Source organism: Sardina pilchardus, chromosome 21 (genome assembly GCF_963854185.1).
Source record: "Sardina pilchardus chromosome 21, fSarPil1.1, whole genome shotgun sequence".
Taxonomy (NCBI): Eukaryota; Metazoa; Chordata; class Actinopteri; order Clupeiformes; family Clupeidae; genus Sardina; species Sardina pilchardus.
The window spans coordinates 10,775,587-10,793,086 of NC_085014.1; the positions used below are offsets into that span (position 1 = coordinate 10,775,587).

The window sequence follows — 17,500 nt, forward strand, 5'->3', positions numbered from 1 at the left end:
TAAGGTATGGCTTAAGTCAAACTATTTATTTTTCGGCAGTGAAAGTAAGTGAAGATTTTCTGCTTACATGTAAAGGGACACTTCACCGATTAGCATTACAGTAAGCTTTGTATCTTTAGAAAACAAGTCATGTTTTTGATTGGTTGTGCATCATTCCCTCAGTTTGCCTTGAGATGGGAGAAATACGGATTTCAACGAAACCCATGAATAGGACTTCCTGCTTTCAATGATGTAAAATGATGATTTTTACATCATTGAAAGCAGGAAGTCCAACTTTGAAATCCGTATTTCTCCCATCTCAAGGCAAACTGAGGGAATGATGCACGACCATTCGAAAACATGACTGGTTTTCTAGAGATACAAAGCTTAATGCTAATCGGTGAAGTGTCCCTTTAACGTTAGCAGAATAGGGCTTTATGGTAGTTAGCCCCAGGCTACTCCTCGATCGGTATTCCCGTGTGTTCAGCACTACTGGGCTCTTAGAGAACTGTGTCCAGTCCACTCTCTAATCTTCTAGGAGGAGGGAGACCAAAGGGCAGCCCCATGGGTTGGCTTCAGCTGACTCTTTTCTCTTTCATTTGGAGGACTTTTACTTTGACACTATTCACCCCCGGCCCCGGGCTTTCAGCCATTCATTTCTCCATCCAAATTATTTCATTCAGGAGGAATTTGAAATAGTAATTTAATGATAATAATAATAATAATAATAATAATAATAATAATAATAACAAAGCTGAGCTATGCATTTTAAAGATGCTCTAGATCAGCACTGAGATGCTACACTTTCAAGTTCAACAGACACAAACACAACAACAGACTCACGGGAAGTGAAGGAGAGATACAGTTTTCTGTTTTTTTTATTATTAAACATACATATTACAAGCCATCGTTAATGACCATGGCTGACATCAGCACGAGCAGCACAGGGGAAGGGCTAACGAGAGAATGGAACACCTGGAAAAAAACAAAACTCCTATCACAGCACTTTGCCACCAAGGGGACGGCTGCCGCTGCTGCGATCCCATTGGCTGGTTACAGACGCACATCATTTCCTTCCTTGAGGCACTTGAGTTTTCCCTACAAAACCCATCTTTGGTTGAACTGTTTTTTTTTTGTTTGTTTTATTTCTATATACAGACTGGATAATAATCGCTCCTGTGAAATACTCCTCGTTATATGGTTCTTGGTTGGATATAGATGATTCATTCCTGTAAGTCTACCCCCTAAACCTAGCCACAGTGTTGCTCAACGACATATTTTTGGCAATAAGGCCAACCATATTAGAAAACAGTAGACAAGTACATCAAAAGGAGAGACAGTAAAGGGCCGTTCACACCAAGAACGATAACGATAACGATAACTATAAATAAATATCGCTCTCGTTAATATGAATGACAACGTTCACACCTAAACTATAACGATAACGACATGAAGAACGATATCGTTGTTGATCACTTTCAGAGCGATTTTGAGAACGATAAAAAGCTAACAGCCAATCAGAACCCATAATATTCTAGCCATCACATTCATTAACATGAGGAGAGACTTTTCTTATCGTTGGCCAGTGTGGACGCTTTTATCGTTATGGTTATAGTTATCGTTATCGTTATCGTTCTTGGTGTGGACGGCCCTTAATAGGATCTAGAGGTTGTTGAAGCACAGTAAAGCTAGGTAATACTTCACGAAAGTCATAGCCAGGACTTCACACTCGAAAGGAAATCCACAACTTACAGCCAACAGTGTTAACAGTAGCATCTCAAAGAAGTTCCCTGTAAAGATCTATCACACAGCAGGTTTGTGTTTGTCATTCAACATTTATATTCCATAAAACAGTTACAATAACGTTTATGTGTAAGACTGTGTGTGTGTGTGTGTGTGTGTGTGTGTGTACAGTATGTGTCTATGTGCGTGTGTGTGTGTGTTAATTGTTTGTGTATGTTTGGCACAATCTCTTTCTATATGACGTCTTGCAAAAATATAGAGATATATTGTTTCTCCTTTTTGTCTACCAATGTATAAAAAAGTCTCTGCACCTGGGACATCTCTGTTAGCGTATCTCTTTTTTTTCTCTCCTTCGGGCCCAGTTTGTCAGGCTAGACCTGCTGTTAGTGTTCTTAATATTCGACTCTGACATGAGATATCCTTTGAGGCTGAACATGCACCTGACATTAATACAAACTTCCACTGGGGTAATAGTTTTTTTTTTCTGCATTAATAGAAACTTCACTCTGTGCATCAAAGACACACAATAAACACCTACACACTTCCTCTGTTTTGTGTTCATTCTCACATCCCTCAATAGGATGAGATCAATATTTTTGTTTTTATATAAACCGATTTTTACACATTCGGCATGTTCTGATACATTATCATCAGACACTGTCTGACTCAAGTCAAAGTCCTTAAAGAGTGAGATAATTCAAGACTAAAAAAATAAAGAAATCATCAACTGGCAGTAGGAACACTCAGGTCAATCTCTAAAAACTCTACACACAAATCCAACACGAGAGTTTTCACATTCTGGACACATAAATTGTGACAAAGCACTGATAAAACATCAGAATTGGTTTCCGTTTCTTCTTTTGTGTGTGTGTGTGTGTGTGTGTGTTTCGTTCGTTCGTTTTTTTTTTATTTATTTTTTTAAATGAGACTCACATCATGGAAGAAGTTCTGACATTTCCCCCTCAGTTCCGATCCGACTGCGGCCCGGAACCGCAATCAATCACCCTCCCAGAGACACAGAATATGGGGCTGAGGCATGAGTCATGACTCACTTCAGCTGAGAGGAGGAGGAGGAGGAGGAGAAGGAGGAGGAGGAGAGAGAGAGAGGGAGAGAGAGAGGGAGAGGGAGAGGAGAAGGAGGAGGGAGAAGAGGAGAGGAGAGTAGGAGGGGGAGAATGTTTTCGCAATGAAAACAACTCATCCCAACTCTTTTGTGACAGCCAAATGATTACACACCGACGGTCATATTCACAGATTCTAAAATAGAGGCTATCACCTATAGCAACACTATACGCTAACATATGCATGTGGATGTAATGTGTGTGTGTGTGTGTGTGTGTGTGTGTGTGTGTGCATGTCAATGCTTATCTAGTAAAAACAAAGTCAGCTGGTTCGGCATAAATGCAGGTGTTACTACTCTTATGCAGCCACAGGCTTTGTTTGTCTGTTTGTTTGTTTGATTGTTTGTTTGTAGGTTGGCTTGTTTGTTTGTTTGCCTCATACAGCGGCGCTGATGAGGCTACCTTGTCGCCTGCATCTTGTGGTCTGTTATTAACCTGATTGTTGGCAGTCAGCCCAACCCCACGATCTGACAGCTAATACCACAGGACTGATAGCATTGTGCAGCCGGCTGAGAACGAGAATGCCATTTTTTCCCATCTGTGTCAGTTGGCTTTATTGATATTTTTTTTTAAATCTAGCCTGTGTATGTTGATAACCGCAGTGATATTTAGGAAAGAGCAGGAGGCTCACAGAAAGGCCTTCCTTTCCCTTACCTCCTCAGCAGGCCCTCTTAGTAACCAGGAACAATGTCCGCTGTCTATTCCACTCATCTGCCTACTGTTCTTACAGAGTCCCCGGAGAGTAAAGAAGGCATCTTTCTCTCTCTCTCTCTCTCTTTCTCTCCCTCTCTCTCTCTCTATCGCTCTCTCATATTTCCTCTGTCGGTCTGTCTATCTACCCATCTCTCATGTTCACAGTGACTTTCTCCATCTCTCCTGGAGTCACTCTTCCTTATCTCCCTCCCTCGCGTGCCCTTTTCCAGACCCATGGCTTGTCCTCAGGGTTGAGAGAATCTCGCATTCAGCGCAGCGGGGGGGGTTTGCGTCTAACTGCAGGCGCCCTACCGAGACGCCGCGGACGTCAGCTCACATCTCACTCGATTGGAATCTGACGCCTCGTGTGATGTTCAATTTCCACTGATCACCAGGTCGCTCTCATCATCAGATATAAAACACCACACAACCAATTACTAGGTGTGGAGTTGCCTCCCTGGTTTTGTTGGTGTGCTATACGGCACAGCAAGAGCAGAGGCACTAACACTTAACCCCAGAAATGTGACAATTGTTTGTCCCGTCTGTTTTTTCACCCAATTCCTCTGATTGTTTTCTTTTCTCAAATATGTTGATAGATTCTAGCACTCAAGTGGACTTTTGCTCTAAGTCAAGTGCTGGGACTGGCTCTCAAGATTTTTTTTTTGAAGGAAAAATGGCGGCCATTTTTGTTTGTTTGTTTGTTTGTTTTGATTTGAAGACGCAGATCGGTTTTGGGGTAAGTAAAATCACATCTCTGCTTCCTCTCGTGGCCCTCGGCTGGCCGACCCAAGCCATGCCCGCTACTAGACCAGTCCAGTCTGCATGTGTATGTGCAACGGGTACGGGTGGTATATGACGGGCGACTGTCCGTTGGCGATGTAGTAGTTGCTGAAGTTGTGGTCGGCCATGTAGGGCGCGGGCTGGTAGAAGCAGGTGACGTTGTTGGTGTTGGGGATGATGTTCTGCTCGCCGAGCACCTTGAGCGCCAGGATGGTGATCATGTTGAGCGTCTGGCGTCGCTCGTGGCCCATCAGGCACACGGTGCTCTCGTCGACCACGCGGCGCAGCGTCATCAGGTAGTCGTACTTGCTCTTCTCCTCGCCGATGAAGTGGTTGCGCAGGTAGGACTCGATCTTGCGCTGCTGCTCGTTGACGTCGGGGAAGTCGATGAAGAAGCGCGAGCACATGTAGCGCTCGAGCGTCTTGATCTCCGTCTCGCTGGCCGGCTTGAACTCGCGCACGAGCAGGTTGCTGTACTTGAGCAGGCCGCCGCCGCGGATCTCCTCGGGGTTGCGCGTGGCGATCAGCCGGTAGCGCAGGTGGTCCATGGCCTGCTCGAAGTCCCCGTACATGCTCTCCGCCACCACGGTCACGTTCAACACCTCGCGGGCGGGCGGCGCGGCCGGAGCAGGAGGCGGCGGAGGAGGAGGAGAGTGATGAGCGGCCGAGGCGGTCGCCGGAAGCGGGAGTTCCGTTAACCGCGGCGCGATGGGGTCCGGCGGGCACCACACGGGGCAGACGGAGGACTCGGCTGGCATCTCCGCCAACGGTAGAGGCATCGCGGCAGGGGGGCTAACGGACGGCACGGGCACCTCGGCGACTTCACAGACGCACTGCGGGGGGTTTGGCTGAGGCGCGTCGGCGTGATGCTGCGCGTAGACGACGTTCGACGCCTCCGAAGGCGCCTCCGCATGCGGAGAGTCCGACGCCTCGGCTGGACCTGATATGTGAGGCTCGGACACGGCAGGTGTGAGATGCCCACCTGCGGTCACTATGGCAACGGGCACATTATTAGTCTGCTGAGAGAGAGACCCTGACTTCAGGGCTTCAGGCTGCGTCTTGGGCTCCTGGAGATGCGGAGCAGGCTGTGGCACCTGCAGGACAGGTAGAGGTTCGGCGCTGGGGGAGGGAGGGCTGGGCTCGTCCACCTGGACGAAAGGCTGTGAGTTTACCTGAATGATGGGCCTGGCAGCGTCCGGCAGCAGGAGCGCTTCCAGAGGCAGCAGCAGCGGCTCGGTCTGTGTGTTCTGGTCCCTGTGAAGGCTGGCCGACTGACGCTCGGCCGCCGCTGTGTGCGTGTGCTCGCGCTCGTGCTCGTGTGTGTGTGTTTGCACGCTCGCCTGCGATGGAGCGGCGGCAGCGGCGTCGTGCGCTGGTGTGCGTGCGTGTGGGTGCGCGTCGGGCGATAACGACTCACAAGGCTTCTCCTCTTCCTCCTCGGGCGCCGAGCGGCTCTCTGAGGGAACGGTAGCGGGCAGAGCAGCGGGCAGGGCAGCGGGCAGAGCAGCGGGCAGAGCAGCGGGCAGAGCAGCGGGCAGGGCGGGAGCGGGCGTGTCGAGCGCGGGGAGGCGAGGCGCCTCGCTCTCCGTCGAGGCACAGGAAGTGGACTCGGAACAGCCGGACGGCGCAGAGGTCAGCTCCACTTGCATAGGGACGCACTCCGTGGGGTCGATCTTGGGGGGGCACAGGAGCTTACACGGTCCGGCGGCGGACTGTGGTGGCCTGGCTGTGGCCGACTTCTCGCCCGCCGCCTGCGGCGCCACTTTCTTGGACATCTTGCGGGGCGGCTTGGGCGACGAGTGCTTCAGGACGACCATCTGGGAGCTGCGGGTGTTCTTCTTGGCGGGCGGCGGCAGGGGGTACTCCAGGTACGAGTCCGCCGTGGCCTGCGTGAGGAAGGGACAGGGGGACGGCGAGGACACCGGGGACGACGCCAGAGGGGACGCACACGCGCCTCCGCCGCCGCCGCCAGCGGCCTTCGCCTTCACGCCGGCCTCCTCCGCCACGTCCATCGGCTCGAGCGACGTCGTCGCCTCGGACTTGGGAGCCCGGTCTTCGGCGATGTCGGCCGCCTCCGTGTCCGACAGCCACTCTTCGTGATCGCTGGCCTCTGCCTTCGTCTGCGCGAGAGACGCTGGCGCCTCTGGCTCCCTCTTCTTCTTCTTCTCCTCTTCCTCCTCCTCCACCTCCTCCTCCTCCTCCTCCTCCTTCTTTTTCTCCTGTGGGGCTGCCCTGCTGGCGTTATCTGTGTCTTTCTCAGCGGGGGCTATCTCTGGCCTGTCTTGCGTGTCAGGGCTTTGTTTGTTGTTGTCGGCGAGTTCCCCGCGAGTCTCGTCCATGGGGACCGCCTCCTCGTGACTTGACCCGGGCTGCTCCTCCGAGCTCGCTGCCTCTGCTCGCCGCTGCGGCCGAGCGTCATCTTCCTCCTCCTTCTTCTCCTCCTCCCTCTCTTCCTCCTCCTCCTCCCTCTCTTCCCTCTGCTTCTCGTGGCGCGCGGCAGCCTCGGGCGATTCCTCGCTCGCCTGCGGGGCCGCGTCCTCCTGCATGGGCTCGTTCTCGGAGAGGCTGGCGCTGTCGCTCACCCCGTTCTCCAGCACCTCCAGCGTGGCCTCTGGCTCTGCGCCCGCCGCCGCCGTCTCCATCTCCATCTCCTGCTGCTGAGGCTCTGGGTGTGCGCGTGCGCGCGTGTGTGTGTGTGTGTGTGTGTCTGTGCTGGCTGGAGGGGGTAACTCGGCTTCAGCGGGTTGAGTGGGGGCAGGAGGAACGACACTCTGGGTTGGCGGAGTGGTTGGGGGGGCCACGACGGAGGCCCCGGCGACAGTTGCCCCGGCGACAGCGGCCCCGGCGACGGCGCCCGCCCTCTGTTCCTCGGCCGCCGCCTGCCTCCGCTCGGCCTCCAGGTAGGACTCCAGCATGCGGTCCAGGATGATCTGGAACGAGTCCACGCTGAACTCGAACTGCCGGCGCAGCGAGTTGACGAACTTGAGCTCCACGTTCTTGCCGCTGTTGTTGGACAGCGAGATGAGGCTCCAGCGGTCGTGCTCGGTGAACACCTTGACCATCTTCTGGACGTACGCCTCCTTCATGGTCAGCGCGGTGATCTTGTCCTTGTTGACGCCCTGCGGCAGGAAGTCCAGCAGGCAGCTCAGCACCACTTCCTTGATGATCTGGAAGTCCTCCTGCTTGGGCAGCTCCACGCCAAAGATGATGTCCAGGTCCTTGTAGCTGGTGCCGTTCTCCTTCACCAGAACGTGGCTGGCCGTCGAGCCGTTCAGGCGCACGTCGCGCACCTTTATCTCCTTGGCGACCAGCTTGTCGCGCACCACATGGATGATGTCCTTCGGTTTGACCTCTAGCGTGGGGAAATTGCCTCGGCCATGGATCGGGATGACTTCAGTCAGTACCTGGGTCGCAAAACAAACAAATAGACAATCAGGCAGCTGTGCAAAACCTTGTTTGCTATGTGAGTTCTTAAAAAAAAAAAATTCTATGGCATGGATTTACAAATTTGTAAAAAATCCTATATGTTTACATTTCTTCTCAGGGAATAACACTGTCATGCTATTTATCCTTAATAATAACATCAACATCAGTAAATAAACATCAACATAATGCATAGATCACAAGAGAGGCCAAACAGAATCAAAACAGAATGCTCATGGCTTAACCTATAGCATACTGTATATATACATTATATATACATTATTAAGCGTTGAGAAGTAAACGTCCTGCTCACCTGGTCCAGTGTCTCCAGCTGTTCCTGGGTGAGGTTGTGGAACCGACGCTGGTCACTCCTTGAGTCTGTCATAGTGTCTCTGTGAGGGGGATTGAGGGAGCGAGACACAGGAGGATGGGTTGCAGGAGAGCAAGAGGACGAGAGAGAGAGAGAGAGAAGAGAGAAGGAAGATGGAAGAAAAAAAGGAAGACTAAGAAAAGGAGTAAGAGAAGGAAAGATGGAGCAAAGAGAGAAAGCATACAACAAGAAGAGGCAGAGATGGTTGGTGTTTGTATGAAAGAGAGGGGGCAGAGAGGGGGAGTGAGTGAGAGAGAGAGAGAAAGAGAGAGAGAGAGAGAGAGAGAGAGAGAGAGACGGTTAGAAAGCTACTATCTCGTTGCGGACCACACGATCACAGAGCCACTCACCCTCCTCCCACGGTGCAAGTTTTATAGGGGCTTAGCGCGCCTGTTGCTACGAGGCCCTTAAGTGTAGAAGACTCGGACACTGTTCAAACAAAGCCAAAGCCCGTCTCTTTCTCCGGCCCAGCGAAAGCAAGCTTCCTGTTTGTCTCTCCTCTCTGACTCTTTTCAAAGGAGCTCTTTTCTTTTTTTTTTTCCTGTCTAAAATGACTAACCTGCTCTGCATTAGCCACCGCCGCCACCTCCCTCAATGACTTCCATCCTCTTATCTCCTTTCTAACATCTCTTTTCAGCGCAGAGAAATGTAATGGTGGATTATATCTGGATCCACAATTATGCCGAATTCTCCCCCTTTTTTTTCTTCTTCTTCTTCTTCTTTTTTTATGAAGTAAACAACCTTCACTGAATGCCTGTAAGCATCCATGGAGGAGTCCGTTTCTAAAAGGCGTTAGCCTAATTTTGTGTTTCTTCAAAGGCTTTCGTCACATAGGAGCCTGGTAAATGTCTAATGAGCTGGACAAGCATAGAATTATCATCATTGTGTCTGCGTTATAACAACGCTATAATTTTAGCTTATGGCCATAGACTCCTAATTAAAATATTTATTTCTGGAGAAATATGTGTGTGTGTGTGCCCACTGACTGTGGCTGATAAGCCCAAGCCATCTTGTTGTGTTTGTTACTGCAGATGGTTCCGAGTCAAATTCAAATCCAAACATAAATTGTGGACATATGCTCCGAGCATTTCTGCTGCCCGATTTCTACTGCTGTTGACTGCAATTTATGAAATGCTAATGCGTCCAGACTGACAAGGAGGGGAAATTTCACACTGAAGGATTCTCAAACATTTCACCCAACCACATGCAGGAAGGCTCGTGAAACTCAACATCTCTTGTTTTTTTCCCCCCAATGAAACACAATTCCAAGTTAAGTTAAATATTTGCTCTCTTTCTTTGCAGGCCGTCCTTCTCTTTTTCTTTCTTTCTTTCTCTCTTTCTGTCTTTTTATCTTTCTATCTATCTTTCTCTCTATCCCTTTATCATCTCCCGAGTGGGAGGGAGAGACTAGGCTACCACTCCTTCTTTGCTTAGTATCTTTTTGAAGATGACTCATTCTGTGTGGACCTAAAAAAAAGTGACTAAACGCACTCTGGTTTAGGCGTCCATGGCTGGCTCCTGCGAGAACAGCTGAGGAAGCTGAGCCCGACTGAGAGCCGCATCATCCTTTTCGAGTCGAAACTAACCTCTCTTCATTGTTTTTTAAGCCACTCAGCAAGTAAATTAAAAGCAATTTTTTTGCCAGAGACAAATGACAGGCTCAAATACAAAAACGAGGAAGAGGAGTATGAAAGATGGCTACCCATAATGCCTTGAATGAATTCTTACACCCTGCCATAAGTAACGAGTGCAGGAATATTAAATCAGACTGTCTTTTCCCAGACACTGTCTATTGATTGCCTTTTCCATCACAGAAAACAGGGTTACAGTCAGTGAGTCAGCCACAAGAATGCATTAACCACGGAAGAATCATTAATTAACAAAAAGAGAATATATGTACAAGTCTAAAGGGATGAGAGTGTGGGGTACATAAACACACACATGCACACACACGCACAAACGCACGCGTGCACACACACACTCTCTCTCTCTCTCTTCACTGTCTCCCACCTATCATATAGACACCTCATTTCATATACTGAGCTTCAAAAGAAATTATGTTCTCCACAGCCTCAACAGTAACCATGACAATAATATTATCTGTCTAAATGCCTCACAAATGGCAGTGAACGGAGAAGGATTTCTGACATTATGATGAATCAAAGGTGTGTGTGTGTGTGTGAGTGTGTGTGCGCTCACACACTCTTGTTTGTGACTGTCTGTGTTTGTGTGTGTTTTTGTTTTTCTGCATTTTAAAAAAAATGGACATCCTCTTTAAATGGTCTATGTTTTCCAGCATTTAAAAACAGCCTTCCTCTAGATTTGTGCGTTTCCCTGCGTATAAATATTGCCATTGGAGTGGAGGACGGCTAACACATGCATATGTGATAAACAAAAACACTCACACTCCTGTAGCCTGTGGACATGGGATCTACGCTGGATTCACACTTCCCACGAAACGTCCGCCTGATATACTCTTTGGAGCATCAAAACAAAACTGAATCATTTGCTCACTCATATATCAGACATGGAGAGAGACGCAATCAGAACACACACACACACACACACACACACACACACACACACACACAAATCTTGTGCCGTTCTCGTCAATAGCTCCTCACCATTGTATGCCAGTCCTACCATTTCTACAATGCCCTAGACTGTAAAATGTTGTCGGATGTGTGTGTGTGTGTGTGTGTGTGTGTGTGTGTTTATGAAGTGGGATGGTAGAGGATGGATTTATTACTGCCATCAGCGGTGTGGTGAGCCATCAGGAGTTTGAATGTCCCTGGCACCTAAACTGACATCGGCTCTCTGCCTTCAAACCTCCGTGGTGATTTCCAGTGCCCACCTCTTACTCTGCCCCCTACGTTGCCAGAGCTGCTGTTACTGAACCTAAAGAGACAGTGGCTTCATGGAGCATAATATCAGCATTTACTTGTCAGGAAAAAAGACACAGGAAGTGTTCTCTGGGGTGTGACCGACTTAATTAGAATTTGTTCGTAATGTTTCAATGAATGCCCGGGTGATTAGGTATCAGGCTTACAGACACAGGTCAGTGTGTGTGTGTGTGTGTGTGTGTGTGTGTGTGTGTGTGTGTGTGTGTGTGTGTGTGTGTGTGTGTGTGTGGCTGTGTGTGGCTTTGTGTGCTGCCCAAACTCTGCCTGTAAGAACTCATTACTGAGAGTGAGGGGCAAATCAATGTCTTTGGCGACATGTTAATTTGAAAAACATCCACCAAAAATGTGTCTGTCATGAGCAATCTAGTTGAGAGATTTGGTGTACAAACTTTAGAAGATCATTTTGTTCTGAGGGGTAGTGTATTGAAATTGTGGCAGAAGAAATTTCCGTTTTAAATTCAGCACCAAGGAGGAAAGTAGATTTTAACTGCAATATCCAATTACAATGTCTTTTTTAGATAAAGACTTCTTGGTTAGCTACGTGCTTGCTAAGGCTTCTTTACTTACAACAGTTTTGTGCTTTATCTGGCTATTTACATTTCTGTAGGCTATCTACCAATTCTATTCACACTTTTTCTTTATAGTTTTCAACTCAGTATATTTTGTAGGCTATGTTGTATCTACCCTGGGTCATTTTTGTTCCAAATGTTTAAAGTTAACATTCCCTGTCTCTAAACAAACAAGTCATGTTCGTTGGATGTTTGCATCATCATTGATAAAGCTGACATTAACTGTGTTTGCACATGCTATCTTGCCAAAAGGTCGTCAGATGGAGATTTGGAGACTCGTACGTACTTTCCAGCAGTTCGGACTCAATCACAGAGTAATCTGCTTTGCCACTCAATAATTAAGTCAATGGGAGTTGTTTTTTCATGCCAGTGAATGAACCGTGCTTCCGTTCGTCCCTCCAGGGAAGGCAAAAGAAGCGAGAAACGAAATCAAGCAGAGCTGCTGTGACGCAATTAATGACTTGAGCATGCAGTCATATGGAGCAATGACAAACAACCACTCCGCTAACTTTGTATGGGATCCAGTCATCGCGCCTAACTGGATATGTAGGGTCTAACAAAGGCGTTATTCTTGCAACACTAGTTTTTAAGTGGGAAATGACAATGGTTAATTATGGTAGCCTATTGTGGCAATGGTGCAGGATTTTGTTTTCCTTCAATACCCCTTCCCTCCCCCCCGCCCTCTCTCACTCCCTCACTCTACCTCAAACAAGCCAGTGTGAGTCATAGCTGGAAAAAACTGCACCCAGATGCGCTTCTCCACCTGATAGCCTACCGAATCTCCCCTCGCGAACCATTCTGACGCAGAGGAAAGACCCTCAAGGAAAAAAGGCATCTAATTTCCGCCAATTCTGGAGTTCTGCTTTAAAAACAAAAACAAAAAAAAACAATGCAGCTGACGCGTGAAAATCCAAAAGTTCGCTCCCGCACGAACTTAAAGAGGATTTTTGCCTTTATTTGCAAAATCGTGACCGCTCCTTGAGTTCAATGTGGCGAGAGAGGAAGCTTCGATAAACATCAGCGGAACAAGTGCACACTGCTGAAGGGTCCGCTCGAGCGCTCACTTGCAAAACAAAGACGTGGCAATATGTTGCGTCTTCAATTTGTCACGCACACAGACCGCGCGCGTCAAAAGCTGAAACTCGTATCAAGGACCGTTCGCACCAACTGTCTGCTGTTGAGTAGCCGCACAGGTTTGTCTCACTTGGGTATGTAATGAAAAATACAGTCATGTAATCGAACCCCTGCACACGTAGGGTATGCCCAAAACAATAGCGTTCCCACGTTTGCAGAGTAGCCTACTTGAAGCTGTGATGCATTTCGTCTATGGATTTCCTATGGACTAAAATGAGTTTGGCGCAGTTGATGCATCATCCTAAATCAAACACTACCAGTCAACAGGCAATGAAGCGGCAAGACTCATAAGACTCAGCCGTTGTCTGCTCAGCAGACTATTTCGTAAGCAGTACATCGTTGATTCTAACAAAAAAAACTTTGCACGACAAGAATAGCCTAGGCTACTGCTCTTCCAGGCGGAACATGGACGCCTAAAAATATTAGATGATGTGTGAAAAACCTGAAGCTATATTCGTTGCCAATATCAGACTAGTTCACGATTTCAACTGAACTCTCAACTAGCCTATATGCTCCTAATCAGCAAATTAAAATTCCTCTACTCACCAAAAAGACTGTTCGCTGAAAGCGACACGTAGTTGCACTCAGTGTCGATCTCCAGCACGTTATATCCGTTCGGCGTTTGGGTCAGCGGTTCGTTCTGTCAGGGCTCATTCGCTCTTGTATCGTAGAGGAGCTGTGCTCGTTGCACTGTCGCTGTCCAGGCTGTGAGTGGTTCTGAAACGAAACTCTGTTTTCTCCCTCAGACCCTGTAGCGTAAAGCAGTTTCCATGACAACCTGTCGTCACACTTTTAAGGTAGTCCACACAGCGAGCGCAGTCACAACAATACCACATCAAAGAAGCGGGGAGGGAGAGTTAACAGGTGTCAAGTGTGAGTACATGAATTGGCACGGCTTTCTTTTTTTGGCTCGCGAGTGCCAAGCGAAAATAGTTTGGAATCATACACAGTGAGACACTAACTTGTAGCCTACTGACGTCTGCTGAGAACAAACAAACAAACAACCAAACAGACAAACAAAAAATACTTAGGCTTAGTTGCCTAAAATCACCTTGTGAATAAAAAATCACTTTTGTCAGAGTGCATTTCCTTGAAATGGAGCTGGTCTCTTAAGAAACAAGTGTAGGCCTACCCAAATTGCACACCTTCTACTGGCCTATATAGCCTATTCGAGATAGAGCAGAGGCAACAAAGCTTCTGCACCCTGAGCCTATCCATAAAGCAGGGATTGTGTTTGGAAGGAGATTTTAATGTGGCCCTCGCTCATAGATATTATAGAGATATATTACTGACTGCTGGGTGTCCGGAGGGCCCAGCAGTGCCCCTTCACACGGCTTAAGGACGAGAAGCACAATAAGAAAATGCATCCCTGAGGACAGAGTGAAACTAATACAGGAGGTTTATGCCTGAATTCTGTTTTAAAGTGATCAGTGATCTGTCAACCCGCCCCCCTCCCCACACACAACACCACCACCACACACACACACACACACACACACACACACACACACACACACACACACACACACACACACACACACACACACACACACACACACACACACACACACACATACACACATACACACACAAGCAATAGCCACTGGCAAGCACAACAGGGTGCTTGAATCAAATTAAATAGTGTGAGTAAAATACATGTTCTTGCATCCTGCAGAAGGGTATGCTATAGGCCTACTACAATTATGCTGTATGTCTGCAGCAGCAGCACAAACATGACAGACATTTATTTCAGCTCCCTTCCTCTGTACAGTATTTGTCACTCACAATTAACATCTGTTAGCCTACTTCAGAAGATGTCTTAAAAATTCTAACCTCCCCCTTTTATGGTAAATACAAACATATTTGCAGACAAGCATGGGAAAGGAGGGGGGGCAACGTGAGCGATAAAGAGTATTGTGCGAAAGCTAAGGTTTGGCAGTGAAAGAGGAGGCTTTGGGTGGATGCCACACACGCACGCACACGCACGCACACACACACACACACACACACACACACACACACACACACACACACACACGCTGCAGCAGTGTGACCACACTGAATATTGTATCAGGCAGTCGGTGACTCATCCCTCTCTTCTCCCGTGATGTGGAGACGCAAACCTAGTCATCAATCAACCCCCTCCCCCAACACTGCCCACGTCAATGTTGGCTCTCCGCAGTGAGGGTCCAGTCGAGCTCTGGGCACTCCTCATCGATCCGCCCACTCGGGTCCGCGCATATTGTGCGCCGCTGGACACATGTAACAACAGCGTTTAGGCTTTCCTGAGATATGGAAGCAGTCGAGCAAGGCTACCGAACCTTGAATAATGTGTCTAAGAATATCGTGGTGGTTAATTTTATATGCGCAATAAAACATACTTACCCATGTGCGCAACTGGAAAGGTAAACAGCCAGACAAACAGTGGAATATTATATTATAGGGCGTGAAGGCTAGCACGCTCTTATGCGACTGAACAAAAGTTTAAGTTTGAGGATTTGTTTTGGTCCTCCAAAGGCTGATTGTTTCATTGTTGTTTATTCTGTTGGAATGTTGCCCAAATAGACAGCACAAGATAGGAGGAAGCCGGTTATCATGGACCATCATACAAAAATCTAAACATAGCCACGCACCAGTGTTCCGACGAGAAACTATGGATGGTGAAAGCAAATGTGCGAGCAAGATGAAAGGTCAATTTACTCGTTTCCAAAAATAAAAAAATGACGTCACTAGACTTGTACCACAACCGACCGAGAGCGAGGTCTATTAAAAAAAAAATCTCTGATTCGTGCATGGGCTCAAATGAGTTCCCGACTGGCCGTGACGTCAAGAGAGCACGCCTTCGTGTGCGTGACTTCAGTGTCATCAATATCGTACGACGTAACCGGAAGGGGTTGTTACTGCTGTCAGTGAAGAACCAAAACAAAATATTACAGGGGATATCCAAGCACTTGAAAGTAACTTTATATCGTGACATCAGCGTCAACTGAAAACACATATCTTTCGTCTGGCAGCTGGAGTTACAATTTCCATCATGTCGAACATGGAAAGTATCCTTTGCTAAACTGTAACTATGGTAGGCAAATAAGAGGGTGTTAAGTTAGCACTCATTTGGTTAAAGTTAGCTATGATAGCTAATTGTTAGGCAAAGATAACGTGAATGATAGCATTAGCTAACCAGAAGGCCTTTTACATAAACACTACGTTGGCTAGAATGATGCTAAGATCGACCTGTGCAATCAAATGATACTCCAGAAAGCCGAATGAAGTTGCCAATTCAGAACCGCAAGCTAACCTGCTAGCTAATGTTAGCTAAGAAGTTATCTGCATGTCTCAAACAGTCAGTATGTCAACATTGCTACAACTAACGTTAGCCTACTACATTAAGATCATATAGGTAACGTTGGCAGTCCAGGGACAGGAGTAGCTGCTTTACTTAACCCTAGGGTTTAAGCCGAAATAGTTGACCAAGCTAATTCGAAACGACAAGCCTCAGCTCTTGCCAAATTGAGCACAGTCATCTTAGCAGGTCTTCAGAGCTGGTGTGATGGTCGAAGTACTACACCGGGAGGACTGTAATATGTCATACATGTCGACATAATGTAATCCAACCCTGATTTTAATCAATCATGGAGGCATTCAAATGTTAACAGCTAACTACGTGCGCTGCAGTGACAGGCCTACTTCATAATATGTGCCATTTGTACTCTGATTTCTGGCTTTCTGGCTTACAGAAAATGCAATTCCGTCATCTCTCACTGGATTGCTTAATTTATGCATCATGCAATCACAGATAAACAGATGGCGGTGGATGTTGTGCTTCTGTGTAAATGTACAAGAGGCTTCTTAAGGTGATTTCATGTCATGAAGGAGTGGTCCCAAAGCAAATTTCATGGGAAATGTCAAACCTGACGCCTGCTCTGTCATCAGCTCCAGCGTATGCCTGGGCTGGAATGCACAAACTTGATTTGTCCGCACTTCAGGTTAATTTCATCAGTTATTGGAAACATGATGCTATATTGTGATTGTTATTGGCGTCTTGAGTGCCGTGCGAAATGTGAGCTGAGACAACCATGATGCCCATGATGCTGCTGCTGCTGCTGAAACGGCGCCTTGACTCTAGACACAGAACATCTCTTCAACCTCAAGTTTGCTGCCAAAGAGCTACAGCGCCAGTCTAAAAAATGTGACAAAGAGGAGAAAGCTGAGAAAGTCAAAGTGAAGAAGGTAAGCAAAATTGAATGGATGCTCAATTCCACTGCATTTGGGGCAGCCGTGGTGTACTGGTTAGGGCTTCGGGCGCGTAACCGGAGGGTTGCTGGTTCGATCCCCGACCAGTCCACCACGGCTGAAGTGCCCTTGAGCAAGGCACCTAACCCCTCAATGCTCCCCGAGCGCCACTGGTTGGGCAGGCAGCTTACTGCTCTGGGTTAGTGTGTGATTCACCTCACTGTGTGTGTGCTGTGTGTGTTCACTAATTCGGTTAAATTGGGTTAAATGCAGAGAAACGAAGTTCCCTCATGGGATCAAAAAAGTATATATTCTATTCTATTCTATTCATTTCTATAGCATCAAGGCAATCGACATGGTCTCAAGCAGCCTCACATATAGCCCACTCATCAGACAGCTAGAGGGTTGTGAGGAGCAATTCTCTGAATTTGATAGAATTTTGGGGGGTGATGATCAGCGTGGTCCTTTCCTTTTCAATATTGCATGTTTTGATTTGCTTTTCCATTTTGGAGAGCTTTTAATGATTTCATGAGTGCTTAACAGACAGTTAGAGAG

At 47.6% G+C, this 17,500-nt stretch overlaps 2 protein-coding genes across 2 annotated transcripts in view; one reads left to right on the forward strand and one right to left on the reverse strand.

Moving 5' to 3' along the window:
• Nucleotides 1-4,339: 4,339 nt before the first annotated feature.
• LOC134068542 (terminal nucleotidyltransferase 5C-like) lies at nt 4,340-8,124 on the reverse strand. The gene is made up of 3 exons (XM_062524225.1): nt 8,053-8,124; nt 7,216-7,720; nt 4,340-4,944 (listed from the first exon to the last, which is right to left on the reverse strand). Exons 1-3 carry the CDS (start codon nt 8,122-8,124, stop codon nt 4,340-4,342), a joined length of 1,182 nt encoding a protein of 393 aa, XP_062380209.1.
• Nucleotides 8,125-15,597: 7,473 nt separating this feature from the next.
• Nucleotides 15,598-17,500, forward strand: part of LOC134068737 (charged multivesicular body protein 1B1) — an 11,776-nt gene continuing 9,873 nt past the window's right edge. Inside the window, exons 1-2 of the mRNA XM_062524474.1 lie at nt 15,598-15,765; nt 16,845-16,942. Coding sequence (XP_062380458.1) covers nt 15,750-15,765; nt 16,845-16,942 — 114 coding nt within the window. The 5' untranslated portion in view covers nt 15,598-15,749. The remainder of the gene's footprint in view (nt 15,766-16,844; nt 16,943-17,500) is intronic.